Source organism: Pseudopipra pipra, chromosome 3, assembly GCF_036250125.1.
Source record: "Pseudopipra pipra isolate bDixPip1 chromosome 3, bDixPip1.hap1, whole genome shotgun sequence".
NCBI classification, from domain to species: Eukaryota; Metazoa; Chordata; class Aves; order Passeriformes; family Pipridae; genus Pseudopipra; species Pseudopipra pipra.
Genome location: NC_087551.1, coordinates 51,055,802 through 51,075,757, shown reverse-complemented (window position 1 = coordinate 51,075,757; position 19,956 = coordinate 51,055,802). Strand labels below are relative to the sequence as shown.

Sequence of the window (19,956 nt, the reverse complement as noted above, 5' to 3'; positions counted from 1 at the left end):
GCTGACAAGCTCAGGGCACAGCAGCAGAATAGCATTATACATTGCTGTCACTGTGGAGAAGTCCAGAGGATTACATCTCCTTTATTCACGTCAGCAGATAATATTCAAACAATGAAGTGTTCAGATGGATAAGATTTTTCTTACCTTCTTCATCTAAGGTATGGTCAGTACCATCTTTTAAATCTTCATCCACCCACGGGCGAGATGTAAGCTTGCTTTTAATGTCACGTTTTTCCTTCTCTCCATTAGTTTTCTTTATTATTACCCCAATCAAAACACATATAATGGCTATAAAGACTGGGGTGAGGGAAGAAAAGAGTGCCATGACTATGGAAATATGGAGCCTTTATTACAAGTTCAGTAGTTTCTCACGAAAAGGAAGGGCTGAAGAGGAAAGAGCAGAACGACAGTAAGCAAAAAGGGGTGGACCCAAGGTTCAGTCCTCGATCATATCCTGCTTCTACTTTTCAGTCACCTCCCCCACAGTCTTATCTGCAATGTGCTCCTGCTGTTAATAAACAGCTCATGCTGTTAAACAAACTCCAGACCCAGGCTTATATATTTTCTGGGGAGAAGCAGTTTATAAAAAGCACGCAGAGACACTGACCACATACAAACACATAAATGCTGTCCAGTGCAAAATAAATTTAAAAAGCCCAACACCTTTCAAAACCCCAGACTAAGGCAAAAGGCTTCTCGCCTCTTATTTTTATTGCTATAGTCATCCCAGTAATCTTTCTTGTAACAGTGATTATGAGAAGAGCCAAGTGGGAATGTGACTTTTAAAAACTGATGGCATCTCTTCAATTTTTAATTCATAAAATTAGTTGTATTACATGTGTCCTGGGAAATCAGAATATTACCAATTGAATACCAGCTTGCAGCACCACCTTTGGCTATAGAACAGTGTCAATAGAACAGTGGCAGCATTACCTCCGTGTAAAGTATGAATGAGTTGATTCACAGAACTCTGTATTCGTGCTGGATATTCTGGGGGAACTAAAAAGAAGAACACAGGGAATCAAAGTAAAAAATATTTGAGGGCCGCAGTGAATTTTATCAAATTCTTATCAAAGATTAAAAATCAATATGATCCTGGTTTAATACAATAATGGTCAATGTCTAAATGCTTAACCCATTTTTTACTTCAAGCAGCTGCTTGGGAATTGAATCAACACAGCAGCATGGAATTGATGTCTTTATCTGGGACTGTTGGGATATACTGGGTAATGAAATGTCAGATGTCAGTAGGTGCTGAAGAGTGTGCTGGAGAGCAGGGTAAAGGAGTATTGACTGCATGCAGTCACCAGTGCCCATCAGCCCTTTTTAGCATCAGCTAAGCACCAGCCCTGCCAAGCCTTATCCCATGCTATAGGAGGTCAGTTCTGAAGTCCTAGCAAGTTAATCCCATGCCAATCCATGGCAAATTAATCTGCGTTTTGAATAAGCCTACCCGAGATAAGAGGGAGGAGTCTTGACTGTAACCATTCCATGAGATGGTGAGCCCCAGAGCCCTGGCATATCTCACACTGCAACAGGCACCTGCAGGGGGCATTGCAGGTCAAGCCTAAAGCATTCCCGGTTTCCTCCATGTGAAAACCAGGACACACAGGGGAAAGAGAAGTTGGGGTATGCACAGGTTTCATCCTGACAGGTTCTCAGTTCATACCCTACTACTCACATCTCTCAGTCTGCTGTTTTTGCAGCACTGGGCACACCCTTATTGGTCCCATTTGACATTGTCAGTCCAAAGGCTCCCTATCTTCCAATGCTTCAGCAGATACTGCCAGCTGCCTTGAAGATTGGTCTGTGTGTTGGGAAGCACAGATTAATGACCAAGTTGCTGCAAAGGAAGAGGAATGTGTGGCCATGCCAGCTGGCCACACACAGTGATAGTCTGGCTAACAGTCCGGTCATGCTCCTTTTATTAAAAGGGCAAGGCGAAGAAAATTGCTCAGCTGTGCACATAGTGTGCAGACATACTTAGAGGCAAAATGAAACTACCTCACAACTTGTACCCAGGCTGGGCTTTCTCAGCTGCCCAGCTCAAAAACAGAATAAATGTGTTACTGCTGTTGTAGTGCAACCTACTCCAACACACAGGCCCCCGGTCCCTGTAGGTACTAGTCCTTCCAGGCAATGTAGGGGATCTGTCTAAGAAGGGCAACCCCAGGACCAGCCAAGTGTTTGCCCAAGTCCATCAGAGATGAAATAAAGAGGACATACAAAAGTTGTGCTTAGGTTTCTAATCTAATCCAGTAAAGCTGGCAACAAACTGCCACCTACCTCTGGCTAAGAGGACGACTTGCTTGAAAACCGAAGCCATGAGTCTTGTCTTTCCTGCTCTCCAGTCAATTTGTGACCTAGGGCACCTGCTTGAGTCATTGATACTGGGCTGCATGTATAAAAAGCCCCAAAACACATACACTGTACAGGGACAGAAAGGACAAAAATTATCATGTGGGGAAAAAAACAGATGGAAATTTATCCTCTCTATCTTTGATTTAGAGTAGTTATTTAAGCTCATTTGTCCTGCCTTCTGGACATCCAGTCCTGGGGAGAAGTACTTCACCTTATTCTAATTAGAAACAATGAATTCATTCATGCAACTAGAGAAGGAACCTGCAATTTCATAAGGCACATTTTCAACAGCCCACTCTGTAGCAAGGAAGGAAAAGGGAATGTGGTCTGAATGGTGCTGACTATTTCTCCCACATGGAATATATTAACCTTAAATATTCACATACACATAAAGTAGGATCTGGATATTTTGCAGCTGAGATTCCATCCTGTGGAGAGAAAAGTCTGTGCTGAAAGAGAGAACAGCAATATAGAAGGCTGAATGATGTTATTTAGAATAACTACCTCTATTTGGAATACTGGGAACTTTGTAATCGCTCCCTCCTCTGAAATACCTGTGACTTCCTTAAAGGTAATATTAATTTTTCTCTTGTAGAACAGGGAAAGAAAGAAAGCTAAATGTAAGTCCCTTTGGTATTAACTTAAACAGAATCTACAATGGTGATCTCCTTTTATCATCAGGTGACCCACCTGGTGGATGAGGGGAAGGCTGTGGATGTGGTCTACCTGGACTTCAGCAAAGCCTTTGACACCATCTCCCATAGCATACTCCTGAAAAAGCTGGCAGCCCATGGCTTGGACAGGGGCACTCTGTGCTGGGTTAGGAACGGGCTGCAGGGCCGGGCCCAGAGAGTGCTGGTGAACGGTGCTGCATCCAGTTGGCGGCCGGTCACTAGTGATGTCCCCCAGGGATCAGTGTTGGGCCCACTCCTGTTTAATATCTTTATTGATGATGTAGATGAGGGGATTGAGTCCACCATTAGCAAATTTGCAGATGACACTAAGTTGGGGGGGAGTGTTGATCAACTGGAAGGCAGGAGGGCTCTGCAGAGGGACCTGGACAGACTGAAGAGTTGGGCTGATTCCAGCGGGATGAGGTTCAACAAGGCCAAGTGCCGGGTCCTGCACTTTGGCCACAACAACCCCCTGCAGCGCTACAGGCTGGGGACAGAATGGCTGGAGAGCAGCCAGGCAGAAAAGGACCTGGGAGTTTGGATTGACAGGAAGCTGAACATGAGCCAGCAGTGTGCCCAGGTGGCCAAGAAGGCCAATGGCATCCTGGCCTCTATCAGAACAGTGTGGCCAACAGGTCCAGGGAAGTGATTCTTTCCCTGTACTCAGCACTGGTGAGGCCTCACCTGCAGTGCTGTGTCCAGTTCTGGACCCCTCAGTTCAGGAAGGATATTGAGGTGCTGGAGCAGGTCCAGAGAAGAGCAACAAGGCTGGTGAAGGGACTTGAGCACCAGTCCTGTGAGGAGAGGCTGAGGGAGCCGGGGTTTTTCAGCCTGGAGAAGAGGAGGCTCAGGGGAGACCTCATCGCTCTCTACAACTACCTGAGAGGAGGTTGTAGCCAGGTGGGAGTTGGTCTCTTCTCCCAGGTAACCAGCAGTAAGACAAGAGGGCATGGTCCTAAGCTCTGCCAGGGGATGAATATTTAGGTTGGATATTAAGAAGAAATTCTTTACAGAGAGGGTAATCAGGCATTGGAATGGGCTGCCCAGGGAAGTGGTGGATTCTCCGTCCATGGAGGTTTTTAAGGTAAGACTGAATGTGGCACTTAGTGCCATGGTCTAGTAACCACGGCAGTAGTGGACTAAGGGTTGGACTTGGTAATCTCAGAGGTCCTTTCCAACCTGGCTAATTCTATGATTCTATGACATTTGTAGCCTATAAATGGCATTTGCTCATCACACATTTTTACTTTTGATACTGAGTACATTTTTTTCTTTCAGAACAACAACAACAACCATGCATAGAATTTCATGGGAAATATTAAAAAAAGAAGTTTTGATCCAAAAGCTTTTAATATTATGGTCTGTGTCCTTTAAGAGTGTTTAAAACATACCTACCTAAGTTGGTACTATGTTAGCTCTGCTCTAAGCTCATACAACTCTGGTGCTGAGGCTGTGGACTTACTACTTCTACTATTTTACCATCCTACCGTAGATGCACCATATGATTCCAAACCTCCTTTCAGCACTCAGATGTGAGCTCTAAATTATGCAGCTCCACCTCTGCTTTGGGTGCTTCCCACGTCATTCTCTGTGACCTCAGCATACGTCTTTCATCCTATTTGGAGCAGTCTTATGGCATTAGTATGAGATTGTCTCATGGCTAGGCAGGAGCAAGTCTCTTGGTGAATTCTTACATGCATATGAGGTCTAACAGAAGAGCTACACAAAAGACATAAGTGGTAGGAGATCCTCTAAATGCACAAATTATCAAAGAATTATCAGTGGGTGAATGTGAGCTACATAAATGCGCAGAGGCAGCAGGTAAAGAGACTGTAAATGGTTGGGCAGAACCAAAACCAGCAGCCCCCCCCGACTTTCCAACTGTCTTTTTCTATTGGTACTTTATTGGAGAACTCTTAAGACTTCTTATTGGATGCTGGAGAAAAATAATAATACCTAGACATTCAAAAAGGTATTCAATACACGTATTCAAATTGGGTTAACTGTCAAATGCAAAGTATGGTAGTTAAAACACCTAACATAGGAAGCCTCTGAGATTGAGGAAGACATATGGACGGAGAGACCTTTTTGTGCAGTCCTTAGCCTTCTTTTTTCCTAATCACCTATCCTTGGCCATGTACACACATATCAAGGGTTATAGCACTTAATGTCCTCAGATGGCTAGGACTTGGTATGAGAAGTATTACTGTAGTCAAAAGCAGATCTGTATAAAATAAAGCAGTAGTAGAAACAAAGAATGCTAACAGGGAATGTACAAGAGTGCAGAGTAGGGTGAAGGAGGTACTTGCAATAAATATAGCACAAGTCTGCAAGAGAAAACAAGTTTTTGGGTGTTGGCTGCAATTCCCGTTGCAAGTGTCGCTTGCTGAACACTATCAGTTACATACCTATAAGGAACATGTGCACTATTTCTGCTGCTCGTCAGTGCATAAGCCACTGTCAGAAACCCCGAGTGATATCCCCATGTGACGGTGAAAGGGTCCACACAAAAATCTGTGTTTATAGTTAGAAGCAAGAAAGAGTCACCACTGGGTATTGTCTAGAGATGCAATAAAATACTACATTGTCTTCAGAAGTAAGGTTGTGACTGAAGTTGGTGTATACTGAAAAGAAAAAACAAAGGCTATTTCAATGCCATCCATGGTCACCTCCCAACTCAGTATATACCTGCTATGGGCAAGGCAGAAGCACCTGTGAACTGCTTAATCCATTTTCTCCATCAACCCATAGAGACAAATGTCTGGGATCAGCTGAAACTTACATATCAGGTATTAGCATTACTAAAAATATCATTAGCTTAATAAGCATCTCCATCTCTGTGATACATCTAGCACATCCCCTCCTGCCTCTACCAGTGACCAGCACACAGTGCTTCTGAGCAAGGTGACCCTTACTTTTCTGCTGTCTCTTGCCTCTTCTTGCACTCACATATACAACCACCCCTTGCCCCCAAGACAGCTGTATGATCTCTTTATGACCCCTGGAGATATCAGATATCTTGCCCTGTAGTACTGGATTTGATTATCTCTTTCATTAACTTATCTCAGATTGCCACAAATGTTATTAGTGTTTATGAACTACCCTTTTGAAATCTAACAGTACAGTGAGTAATACAATTACGTCCCATAGCAACAAAAGCACAAGACAACAGTGCACCATGCAACAGAGCAATTCTTTCCATTTGTCCTCAGTATACCACCCTTAAGTTGCAGGCTCCCTGTGTTTATGTATTAGAGGCAGAAGAAATAACCTAGCTATAGACAACGTGATTCATTAATATCTTTCTAAATGGCATAATCCATTTATTAGGATCTGTGGTATCAGGTAAACCATTACTTGTGCTCAACGGGACAATAGTGGTCCTAAAAATATTTCTGATTTTAGAAAATAACTTAGATTTTAACCCAGAGACTAGTTTACCCCCAAAATCATAACAGAAGGAACAGTTTGTTGTTGCTGTACCAATGTTACCACCATGAACCTGTAGGAGTGAGTTTACCCCCGGCAGGGATCTGGTGGACATAGTAGTGCTACTCATTGAAGTAAAACTGTGTGGATGAGTTTTCAGAAACTCACTGAAACTTTCAGCTCTGAAAGGTCTGAAAGTTTTCAGAGGTCCTGAAAACCACTGAACTTACATGATAATCACCAAGGGACTGCAGATAACACAGACCTTAAAAGTTATTTGCCCCAAATATGGGGATACATAAATACCTAAAGACAAAATATTATTTTTCTATAATCACTTTTAGACATAGACTCATAATAGGCTGTGTTCAAATCTCGTTTATTCTGTGAGTAACCTTTGATACAAGTCCATGGGGAAAAGTAAGGGCCATTTCTGAATAGCCCCATGGTAGGTGGGAGTACACAGCCTAATAAAGGCTTTTATAACCTCTTCAGAGTAGGGATGTTTAGAGAACAGGAAGGAGGGCTAGCAATGCCCCCCCCCCCCCCCCCCAGCAAGCTGAGAGTAGCCTCTTCCAGATAAAATATCACAGCAAACTAATTCTCTGCACATTGGGCCAAAGAGGGGAAGGCAAGGGCAAAATGCAGAGATAGAAATTCAAAAGGCAGATTCTGTATGACCATACTGCCTGAGGCATGGAGCTGAAGCATAAGCATAGGTAGACCTAAACCAGCTTCATAATCAGAGCCACATAGTTTCCATGATGTCAGTCAGGAGGTATCAGCTTAGTCACTACCCTAGGCAAGGACTCAAACAGCTCCTCATGCTGCCACCCCTCCAGCTGCAGCTCTCTAGCCTTCATCCCCAGGTTCAGACTCTGTACATGCTCTGCCTGGGCTTCTGATTGCAGCACAGGCATCATCCCAGATCTCTCTTCCCCATCTGTTCAAGATGTAGGAAAACAAGTGTTTATAGCAAATTTATAGTCGTGTCCCACATGATCAGACTTTTCAAATCATGATGTGAAGTGAGGTAACAGCAGTAGAGAAATGATAACTGGATGTCCTTTGTAGCTGATGTAAGAAACATTGCAATTTTCTTTTTGATGTGAAAAACAAATACAGGGAGACAAAAGAATAAAAGTATAAAACAAAAGGTAAAAGAGGACAAAAATTACACACACACACTTCCTACTTTTTAAAGGTGGATTTTTATTTCCAATTGCTAATATATCTTTTTTCATATGTTCACACAGAGGGAAATTGTCTTTCCTTCCATAATATTATGACAGGACAGCTGAATGGCAGCATGGAGCATTTTAAATCAGCATTTCAAAGCCTCTACTATTCCAGGAATAGCTATTCCTATTACTTCACTTTTTATTTGCACCAAATCAAAACACGGCTTAGTTTGTTTGAAGAGTTTCTTACCTGATTACATCTGAGCCTCTAAAAACTTCATCTAGGAAAACAGTTTCTAAGCTTAGAACATGAAGGAAGCCTTGAATTCCTATGTAATCATAAATAGCAGTGTTCAAAGATTTCAGGGCTTTTATGGGTTGGTTGTTTTGAATTTTTTTTTTTTCTTCTTTACATGCTTTCAGTGAGTTTCATCTCCCAGCCTCCTGAAGAAATCTATCACAAGGCTGAAGCCCTGTCCTTACTGCCAAGGGCATCCACAGCCTCCTCTCTTCCTTGAGGTGAGTCTGTCCATGACTAACTCCAATCCAATTCCAATTCCAACTGCTCTCCTTCACAGTGTTGCTTGGACAGTGGATTGGCCACACAGGCTCCTTGCCCAGCAATAGTGAGTATCTCCCTTTCTTTTCCCTCCCTAAGGGGCCTTTGCAGCGCCCTGGAACTATCTCCAAGTGAAACCCCTCCTTCTTTCTGATAGTATCAATAGTGGCCAAGCATTAATTGTCACTGTGACTCTGCATCAAGGATGATGGTGTTCCAGCATTTCTCTTTCCCTTGCTCCAGTATTTGTTTTTCTTGTAAAGGAAGCTGGGAAGTAAATGCCCATGCAATGCACAAAGTCCAGATCAGCAGATATGCTGACCCAACTCTCAGGTAAACCACAGAGACACCAGACACTGTGGGAAGATGTTTTTAGACTGTCTGATAATGTCAAATATCTTGGTATCCAGGGAGGGTGGGATAGCTGGGTGGTTAGGTCAGCATGCTCTAAAGGGTCCTTGAGGCTTGAAAGTCATATGCCAAGGGACCCAGAATTACAGATCTTCTTCCCATCATGAGTGATCCTTTTAAAGAGAAATCCCAAGCACACGTAAGATTTAAAGGACCACCACAAAGAACCTGATAAAGATATTTTCACCCTTTTCCCTAAGGCCAGAAAGGAAAATATTTTTTCTGCCTGAATCACTGATCTAAGACTTCAGGAGATTCAGATCTCTTGCCCAAGTCTACTATTACTTTTACCCTATGTGTAAATATTTATTTCACAACCTGTCACATCAGATAATCAATAAATCACTCCTCTTGGGTTGTAGTCCACCACCTGACAGGTTGCCAAGGGGAGATTAATATTCACCATCTTCCTTCCTAAGAGAAAGAAGTTGCAGCTTCTGGTCCAGAAAACAAAGTAGCCTTTCTCACAATGGCGCTTAGTTCAAAATGCTAGCACTGTTCAAACAATTCACTTTACTCAGCTAACACTTCTTTAAAGACAGTTGCTCTCTGAAATGAGACTGGATATTAATGGACTGTTCGAAAAACTGCAACTATATGGGACAACTAAACTGTTCAAAGTTTGCTATTCCACCAGCCAGTGGACTCGACATGTGGTTTCTCCAATGGGCATAAATCTGATTTCAGCATACAGAGCTTGGAAATGCGTTGGTCTGAAATTTTTCCTCTGGATCTTTGGGATCTAAATTCATTGAAAAGTTCATACTAACTACATAAGCAAAATCCACTTTGCATCCCATTGTGAAAATCTTCCCTTTTTTGTCTCAACATAAAAGCTCAGGCCATGACAGCCATTTGAGATCTACTTTCTGAATGAAAAAAAAAGTATTCTCTCATTCCTTCTAAAATAGGAACAGGGTCCTTGACACCAGAGGAAAACTTCGCAAAGAGAAATAATGATTGGTGCTATCTGAAAGATCTGGAGGATCTCACTCTGCCCCATCACAGATATATTATAACTACAGTCATTGGTATGAGGAAGAAGAAACTCAGACTCCGCAGAGGTTATTTTACTTAAAAGTTTATGAATGGGTATTTCTAAAAAATGCGATGTGCACCATGACTGAATGAACTCAGAGGTCAAGGCATTCTGCCAGCATCCTTATCCTCACCTTGCCTTGTCACCAATATAGTGACAGAATAGGCTGCTGCCCTTCTGATGTTCCCAGAATATCCTGCAGCAACAACAGAGTCCCTGTTTACTTCATATGGAGTTCAGCTTAGGACAGCTCTGCACACGTGGCTGAGGCTCTTTTAAAGGTCACCAAGGTGATTCCCCAATACCAAGTGTCTTCCCACCAGTGATCAGTCATATTTTACCCTTGCAATCAGTGCCCTGCAGACCATTACAGTTAGTCAGTGCTAGAGCATCTTCTGTCCAAAAAGATAAGTAAGCTCATTTTTAAATATTGAGTGGAACTGCTTGCTTTTCAGCCTGATTTCACTCCAAAATTAAAAAATAATTAGGACCTATATACTGTTTTCTCTGTGCTACAGATTCCCCCTGCCCCTGCTAACTGTGAGGTAGTCTGTCATCATGTAACATGCTTGCCATCAGGTACACACATACACAGAGGATCCTGCTTTAAAGGTTTGTCAGTGGATTTTTGCAGCTTAAGTATCCAATTGCTCATTTTAGTCAGGTTCATCTCAGTAAATGTAAAACCAGCAGAGCTTTATCTGTGAAATGAGGTGGGGGGCCCTGTCCGAGCCCTGCTGTTACTTGAGGTGACCTCTGAATAGCTTTACCTTCCACCCAGTATCAGCTGCCTTTGAGGTTGTGCTGACAGCAAAAATAGAAGTAGTATGTGACCATCACTTGGTTATTTCCACTTCCTCAGCTGATGCCTTATTACACAAGGCTCTGAGGGATGTGGCAGTACTCAATCTGTTAAAGCATATTTCCCCAGTGGTTCCTTCTGAGCAGCATGAAAGTGTCAGATGAGGACAGAAGCTGGCATTATGCTACTGGCATGATTGAATCACAACAGGAGCTCTGTTGTTAACCATTTAACTGTCTAAATATATTGCACAGCACTGTCCTGTCTGGTTTCTGTCCAGCATTATTCCTGTTAGAGAAGGGAGCTAATTGTCCAGGAAAACTGTGTGATGAGCCTCTGAACAGGCACCAGACTGAGCTGATCCAAGCTACAGCTCAGCTGCTCCAGCATCCTGGCAATGGTGACACAAGATGCCTCAGATGATGCGAAATCTACATCTCGTTCAAAACCAGGTCCTTTCATGGCAGCAGTTCCTGCAGATCACTGTGATCTCTGAAAATATGTCAGCCTTCCGTTCAGAAAGCAAAGGCTTGAATTACCATGACACTTTTGTTGATGAGCTTCTTGTGCTAGTAGGTGGCATAAGAAGAGGTTTCTTTTCCACACTGTTCATTACACTTGCATCAAACCCTCCTGAGGATACTCTGACAACATGCTTACACGAGCTGACAGCTGCAGCCATAGCCCAGGGGAAGGCAGTAAGTCCAGGCCTCAGAGAGACAAGTTTCTCTTCCCCAATATTGCCTTCTGGGAGCTGCTTGGCAGCAAACAGCTCTTCTCGTTTTCTGTCTGCCTGCTCATCTGCTCCATCTGTCCATGCTATCCTGCTTTTCCATCTTCCTGCCTCTTCCCTCTCCTTTTATTCTAATGTCTAACTTCATAACGCGCTTCCCTTTTCAGCCTCTGTCACATGTCTAAACACTCTTTAACATCCCAAAGATTGCCTTCCTTTACAATTAGGACTTAAGAGTCAGAGAAATCCTAACTCGAGTTGCCTGGGTGCTGGCAGAGAAACTCACCTTCAGCAGTCACCTCCATACCATGCATGCCTTCCTGGAAGCGCTGCAGGTTCCCTGGAGCAGCACTGTTTGGCAGAAGACCTCCCCTGAGCAAAAGAAAGAAGACAGCACTAATGAAATGCCTCTCCTGTCATCAGTCACCTAGTAAGCCCATCCCCTAACTCGATAGGATAAGTTAAAGGTGGCATTCAGGTTGAGATGAGGCAAATTTAAGGCAAATTCTCTTGTTGCTGTTAATCTGGGGACCTCTATTGGTTACAGAAAGGATTGTTCTAGTCAAGCTCTCCTTTTTCCAGTCCCCTGGTTTACAATTATATTGGTGTCATTATTTCCATAGTATTATTGCTTAGTGCATTGCAGTACCCTCAGAGTAGTAAGAATCTTAACCTTACTTTTCATTGCTCTTGTTAGTTCAAGTTAGCTACACAATGTCATTATGCTTTTCTATAATACAAAACCACAAAAAACCAATACAAAACTTCTACTATTCCTTTTAACTAAATCCATTTCTTTTAACTAAATCCATTCCTCTTCTAGACAGTGGATAGCAAAATTTTATGATCTTGAACATCAAATATTCCCTGGGCACTTAACCAATCAGGATTCATTGACTCCTATTAACGGTTAACAGGGCACTGTGTTCTTCAAGCAGATATTCATAATAAGGCTTTGACTCTCTGAAATCACAGTAGATAGCCAGGAAGTCATTTAAGTTACATGCAAGATCTAGTTTGCAGGAACCAAGAAACATGAATACATTTATTTACTTCAATGCATTGATGTGGAATACCAGCCAAAGAACCCATAGCACAACTTCAAAATAAGATGCCCTAGCTTCATCAGCTTTACATAATCCCTTTTATTATTTAGTTGTGTTTCAGGTAGACAGAAAGACAGACAATCTCTCTGATCATTGTCTGACACAAGACATGAGGAAATTCAGGGTCTGTAAATTTTTCAGAGAATATTCTTAGGAAATACTATTCTCTGATATCATTGGAACATTCCCATTGGCGATTTAAATTGATTCTATAAGTGATAATAGGGACATCTTCATTTAGAATTATATGCACAGCTGCACATACAGTTATACAGCCTGTCAGGAAAAGGCTCTGAACAACTTTGCTATATACTTTAAAAACAAGAACAACTTTGTACAGAAGCCTATAAAACTGTCCTTGAAATATGACACTAATAAAGGACATTTTATTGTGTTCTACTCATAAAGTTTAGGAAGCAAATTAATTTATCTCAGTTGTGAAAGCTACATCATCAGCTCCAGTAGTTGTTAGCAGCATAAAGCAAATAAGGTTGGGATCCCTAGACACACTGTGCTTTTTAGAAATAATTGTTCTCTTGAAAGAGTTAAGAGCCTCTGCCCCTTTCTAAATGCGGCACAATAAAAATGTTGCTCTCTCTCTCATTAACAAGTATGGTTCAGTAATTGGAAAGTAATTTTAAATTCTAATTCCAAGTAATTTGATTTGCAGGAAATGGCAGTTAATTACTCATGCAGATGCCTCTGTTAGGTGTGGCTGGACTAATGCACACTCCATGAAGCAGGGAGAGCACACACTCTGATGTGCCTCAAACAGCCTGAGACAACTTTCATAATATCAAATATAACAATTTATTTTTTTTCCCCAAATCACTACCCACTGAAAGTAATTTCCAAGTGGAATTTTAAATTAGAGGTGTAGTGCAACATAAGGAAAAGCTGTACTCCAGCCAATTTTAACTACTCTTTGCAGACTCGTGGCCAACATACCCGTCTGTGACAGTCCCTTCCTGCTGCTCTGCTCTTCACAAGGCATGGCCCTTTCTACCATCACAGTTTCACCTCCAGACCACGAATAACTTTCTTTCTGATCATCAGCATGTCTGAAGGTATGGGTTTACAGTCCTAAGCAGGGCCCAAAAGTTCACACACAAAGGGTCAAGTCAGACAAAAAATGTCCTGTTTAAAAAGTCCTGCCTAAGGCAACATTTTCACAAGGGAACCCAGCACCTTTTCCATCAGGAGAGGCTGACCCTGCTGTGCTCAGCCAGGGTTTTCCCTCTCCCTTCCCACAACATTCATTTCTTGCGTGTTAGCCCTCGCTCTGTCACACAAGGTTAGCGACGCTTCACTGGTGCTGTATATACACTCAACCACCTATTTTTGGCTCTACTAGGGCACTGATTCCAGCAGCAAATAAGGCTCTTGCTGTCTGCAGTCTATTTATCCAACCCTGACCCTGTGAGCCAGCAAAATACCACTATGCCCACAGCACATGCAGGGAGAGAGGCAGAGAGAGATTAAGCTGTGGCACAGCAGGGACTGAACACCCCCATGCCATGTGAACACCCAGCCTATGTTACCTATCTATGCTTTAAGATTTTTTTATCTGTGAGCACACAGTTTTTGGGAACAAATTTGAGAACAGTGTGATGTGCCCCATATGCTGGCCAGAGAAGGGACCAGAACACCAGCAGGGTGCTGAGATCCTGGAGACCATCTCTTTAGCTCCAGGATGCATTGCAACATTGAGTCACAGCTGTGGGTGGAAGTGACACCAATTTTTAGAAAATCGCCGGAAGAGATATGGGATAGGTAGCCTGACCTTTGAACAAGGACAATTAGGAGGAGTTGTAATAGGGACTAAAATTAGTGGGCAGCTAGAGAAGCACAAGTTATTTGGGATGATTACAGCAGGAAGAGTTTGTATTACTTTTATAATGAGAAGGTCTTCCTTACTCTCCCTGGAGATCTGCAAAGGGATCCACAAACCTGAAGATAAGGGTGATTTGGGATAGGCAGATTAGAAAGACTGTGTAGCTGCAGAAACTTCATATCCTTTGGGAAGTTTGACTAATCTTTCCACATTCTAGGTCTGGAAATTTCATTCAGCTAATCATTCAATATTTAGTACTCTGTGAATTTTTTAAAGCTATTATTCCACAAACTTGAACACTTTCTGCTTCTCTGATGCTTGAATATACTCTGACTGCTGAGTTCAAACAAGGTGAGATTTTGGTGAGCAAGATGAAACACAGTAATTCTCCCTGTTTTCCCATTTATTTCCATTTTTTAAATCCCAGTAAAAATAGAATTCCCTCAAGGAGGCTTCAAAAAGTACTTCAGGTTTTTTATTATGAATCAAAAGGATCCACAGCAAAAATAAAGAAAGACATTTTTCATTTAGAAAATGGCACTTATAGAAAGAAACATGCAAGGCTATGAACAATCAAGCCCCATGCCCTGAAGGCCATGATTGCACTGCACCTAACTTCAGCTGAAGGCCGCTCTACTGGGATATTTGATTTACTCTAATGACTACTACTTAACTCGAGTTCTATTAGTAGAAGTCCCATGTAACTGGGGACACATTTATCTGGGGCCGATGGACTGTGTAATGTTTAACCAAGTATTAAGCAAGAGAGGAAGCTTAATCTCTTTTTGATTAATAGAGGAAGCCAACATCCACAAAATAAGCACAGGCAAAATATAAAGAATTTCACCTTTACTGTTAGATTTTTTTTTTTAAAACTCATTTACATTATTTTCATGATTCCAGGCTTACTCTATAGGAGTAAGACTGAAATATAGGAGGTCAGACTAGATGCTCACACCAAACTCATTTGAAACTGAAGTCTACATAATCCCAGAAGACATGACTCTTCCAGCACCCAGGCAAGTGGTGGGAAGGATCTGCATGTATATGTCACTCAGAGAACAAGCTAGAATGCCTACATTTCAGCATGAAAGGGTGAGTATCTGCCACCTTCATCAGAATCCAGGGACTGGTTTTGAAGTCCAGAGCCCAGGTCAGTGCCTGGGCCCATAAAACCTCAATGGCAACTAAGCAGATAACTTCCTCTTAAAACTCAGAAGTCCTATCTGTATCCTAAAGAAACTGGTTTGTAAACTTGCATAGATCAAAGACAAAAGCAGGGACAAAATCTTGAGGGTTGGGGTAACAAGAGTCAAACCAGGCTGAGTTATAAACACATTATCTGATCACTGTAACACACTGCAACCAGTAACCGAAGGGAAACAAAACTAAACAAATGGGACCTTTTTCCAGATTCAACACAAGTAGGCAGAAAGTCACTGTACTTTAAAAGCACAGCTTGCTTCAACTCAGTTTCAATCCCTCTCTACTGGAACTGCTCCCTTCTTGTGCTACAGCCATTTCCAGCAGAGCAGGGCCCGTGGCCATTCCCACTGGCCACAGACTAGCGGTGGAGCGAGCACCAACCTCTACAGCACAGCCTGCAGCAGGCAGATAGGCAATACCACTTAGTGTGGAAATAGAGAACACAACAAGTAGTGCAAAGAGAGAAAAACTACCATGAAAAAGAGAAGACTTGATGCATCATTTTTAGAGAGCATTTGTCTGTGCTATCTCAGTAAATGTGAATGGGATGGGAATACCACCAAGAGCTACAAGTGTAGATAAAAAAAGGTGTTCAAAAGGCAGAATTACCTCTGTTACTAGACACTTAGAGTTATCCTGAATTAATGATAGTCCTGCAGTCCTCATCTGCTGGGGGGAAACAAAATAAAAACTAAAAAAAAAAAAGAGAGGAAAGGAAAAATCTTTAACAGAGTAAACATTAATATGCTGTGCATTGCTTCTGGAAAAGGCAGTGTGAATGCACTGTTTGTAGTAAGCTAATCTAGACTGATACCTCAGAGAGCTTTATGCAAACAAACAAGCATACAGGACAGGTTTGCCCCTGCCCAGACATCTATAGAGGTCTTTTCCTTAAGTTGCAATTTACATGCTCCCGAGTAATCGCATTCAAGAGCAGTTTTGTTGGAATGAACAAGGAAATGAGGTGACATACTGATGCTGCTGCTGCAAGATCATATGTACACTGGGAATGAGCAGTTTTATGTTCCTACCCTCTACAGCCAGAGGGTGTGATAAACAGTCCACAAGAGACGTGCACATTGCACTGGAGGTTCTTAAGACGCGAATAACTGGTAAACAATATAACTGGTGAGGTAAGCAAAGTTGAACTAGTTGCCAACATCAGAATCCAGCCAGGACACACAAAATGAAGGAAACTGATTTGAAACATGTATTTCCTTTTGTGTCTGCAATAATTATGAGCACTGAGGCAAATCTCCACAAGATGGATATAATCAAGACCTTTAAGGTTCAACCAGATATCTGCAGAGATAAAAATCAATAGTAATTCAATATTGAGGGGTACCAGCTCCATTTGTATGGTACAAGCTAGATTCGTGAGAAGAGAGATCAGCAGAAAGATTTTTTTATCTTTTCTAATGATTTATTTTTCAACCTAGTTTCAGCTCTTCCCTATTCCTCTACCAAGTGTGCACACATGGCTGCATATCCACCAACCTTGCTTTCCTCCAGCACTTCTCTTCAGCTTCTCTCTTCTGCTTTCAGACTTTGTTTCTCTCTCTCCATGTCTACTTTCCAACTTCTTTCCTTCTTTGTTTCAGTCTTCTCCCTTGACTGATTATTTTCCTCTTCTCTCCACTCACTGTATTTTTCTCTCAGAGCCTAAGATTCTAATTTGTTTTCCTTTTAATTTCCTAACCTTTCCTGCCTTAATGTTTCTACTTCCCACACCCGGTATCACACACAGAGCACCACAGGAATGGTTTTCACCCCTGATGGGCTCCCTCTAGATAAAACCATGCAAGCTTTTGACTGACTCTATTTACAATGTGTCTTTCAGATGCAAGTGAGAGGGACTTTTTCCTAAAAAAAATAAAAAATAAAAAAATCCCTTTTTCCTTTATTCTACTTAGCCTTATCATCCATCAAAGCAGTGAGCCCTTTATAAAATGAGCTGCCATGAGGGGAGTCTGTTGGCAGGGAACCTGCTCTCGCTGGGAAGCTGCCAAAGGCTGCAAAAGCACTGACAAACATCACGAGAGAGAGAGAGAGAGAGAGAGAGAGAGAGAGAGAGAGAGAGAGAGAGAGAGAGAGAGAGAGAGAAGAGGAAGCCAGAGAAGAGGTGTCTCAGAAATGGGTTAGTATTACAAAAGGGAGATGTTTCAGAAAGAGTTAGCGTCTCTAATGCGAAGCCATTTTAGAAAAAGAGTGATTTAGAAATGATTGCTTTTCTCAGTAGTTCCCAGTCCAGAGCTAACACTGCTCCTCTCCCTTCCTTCTAGCTTCAAATACAACCCACAGCTGTTTTTCAAATCCCCACAATGTTGACAGAGTAATAACTCGGCATCAACCAAATTCTTCTTACTTGGAAAACCTCCTGTCAATTAGTGTTTGAGAAAACAGATGTAAGGAGTCTCCCAGATGTAACAAAATTAGAATATTTAACTTCCTCTATCCTTTTGTACAAAATTCCACTTCAGTGTCCATCTGATATACCACATGCTGACATCTAGGGAGAAAGCGAGTAAAGCAAGTTAGAGAGGTGATATTTGTATGCAAGTACTACAAATCATTCAAAGCCTCTTAGTTACATTTGCTTCTGCAAGTGTACATCTGTTCCCACAGCTGCTTTTTCCATTCATGCTTCTCCATTCTTTTCAACAGTTTGCCCTGTCCATTCATAGTATCTTGGCTTCATTAGGCTGTAAAAAAATTTGGCATCCACTGCCCAGCACACGGCAGACTGGGACTCCAGCACTGACAGAAGCCAGGTGTGCTAGAACTGTATAGATAACTGCTGAAATAGAGTAACATTTACTAATGAAAAGGATGTATTTAAAAACTAGAACCTGAAAGTGAAACAGTATTTTACCCCACACCCTTTCTTTTTTTCTTTTGCTTCATCAGTGTGAAGAAAGAGGCTTGAGTGGAGCACATTTTCAGCCTGCACCTTCAGAATTGTCTGTGATCTTGACCCCAGCATCATAGAATCAGTGTGAAGTGCCCATCAGTCAAAGAGGTCTGTTCATTACCACTAGCAGTATTGAGTCACTTTGCCCCAGAGGAAGGGATTACAGAGCAAGGGAAGTTGGGAACTCTTACTGGAATGAAAACTCATGGTAAATTTGAGGTTTTCAGCTTCTCCAGAAGCTGGTTTGAGCAAGCCTGGCATCCACAGAGGCTACCCAAAGAACTGTAAGATTGATCTGGCTTTAAATAGGAGAAACCTAAATGGTGATTTGGAAGGCATTAAGATTTGAGCCCACTTTCTAGAAATTCAAGAATCCTACACACACATGCAAATAAACACAGAAGGTAGTCCTAGGCCTTTTGCCTCCAGCAGTTCACAGAGATATTTTTACCACGTCACACAGGTTCAGAGCCCTGAAAGAGAGAACTAACTAGGGCAGCATCTCAGGTAGGGACCTCTGGATCACCTGATGACTAATTAACAGAATATTCCTGGTATATATAAACATAAAGATGGTCAGTCAGTAAACCTACATTCATGTGTTATGTTCTTGTGGCACTAAATATTTTCTCCTTTGAATCTGAAAGATAGAAGTCAAGACTCAGCATGTCACCTCTGTCAGGTCTTGCTACGGCTGTGGAGCCTCCAGCCAAAGACAACAACGTGAAGACCTGCAGAAGCTGGGTACTGAGTAGATGTCCTCAGGGCTCTCAGATCCCAAACCTGGCTGTTTCACTCAGCTAGTTGTGGTGGAATATGGCTTCTGCTCTTTTGTAAAATATACTGAATCTTTTTAAACATCTCCTAACATAAGTTTCTGAACAAATAACTCATGACACCCTCTAACAACCTTTTCTTTCTACAAAGACTAACATCTATGTTGATTTGTATGATATTTAGACTATGTTTTTCCTTCAAATTTAGTCTGTATTTAAAACAGATCATTGCATTTCTACATATTTAATGACTGTGACTCATAAAATCTATTTCATCTGGGTTTTTTTTTGTTATTCTCATGTGATTTTGATGCTGTTATTTTTGACTACCAAGAAAACTGTTTTGGTGAAGAAAGAAACTCTGAATCTTCTGGACCTCACAAACATTTTAAGAAAAGTTAATGCTTATTCAGGTATACATGAATAATTCATAATGCAGCCTCATTTTTAGCACCATAAATTCAACCTATTAATTTGCAAATCATTTTTGCATTATTCATTTTCTTCTAATTGCAGAAAACCTTAAATAAAGTAGGGAAACACTGCAGTACTAGGAATTGTTAGAAGTTAGAAACAAATGATATTTTTGATTTAGAAGTAAACCAAGAACAGAGGCACATTTTCCAACCTATGATGTTTGACCTTGCAGTTAAAAACACCTTGACCTTTTGAGTCTAATTTTTTCCTGGAAACATGGCCAGTGCAATCACCGTCTGTGTATGTGTATGTGCTATGGGTTTCTTAAACCCACAGGTGAAATTCAGTAAAATTTGACAAGAGAGCAAAATGCCTTTAAGCAGTCTCAGTAATTTTCAGCTACTTACACTCGCTTGAAAACAGATAATCACAATAAATAGCCACAAACAAAAGAGACCTTTTCTTGCTCTAGCTTAATATACATTTGATTATAAACCAGGGAAGCCCCACAGAAGGA

At 41.7% G+C, this 19,956-nt stretch overlaps 1 protein-coding gene across 3 annotated transcripts in view; it reads right to left on the bottom strand.

Moving 5' to 3' along the window:
• IYD (iodotyrosine deiodinase) overlaps nucleotides 1–19,956 on the bottom strand; it is a 108,975-nt gene that overhangs the window by 54,325 nt on the left and 34,694 nt on the right. The window contains exons 1-2 of one of the 3 annotated variants that reach the window (XM_064649111.1): nucleotides 934–982; nucleotides 145–384 (exon numbers count right to left, since the gene is read on the bottom strand). In XM_064649111.1, the coding sequence (XP_064505181.1) occupies nucleotides 145–325 (181 nt within the window). In that variant the 5' untranslated portion in view covers nucleotides 326–384; nucleotides 934–982. Of the gene's footprint in view, nucleotides 1–144; nucleotides 446–933; nucleotides 983–11,475; nucleotides 11,562–19,956 lie in introns of those variants that run through there. The other 2 variants (XM_064649113.1, XM_064649112.1) reach the window with 2 other exon arrangements.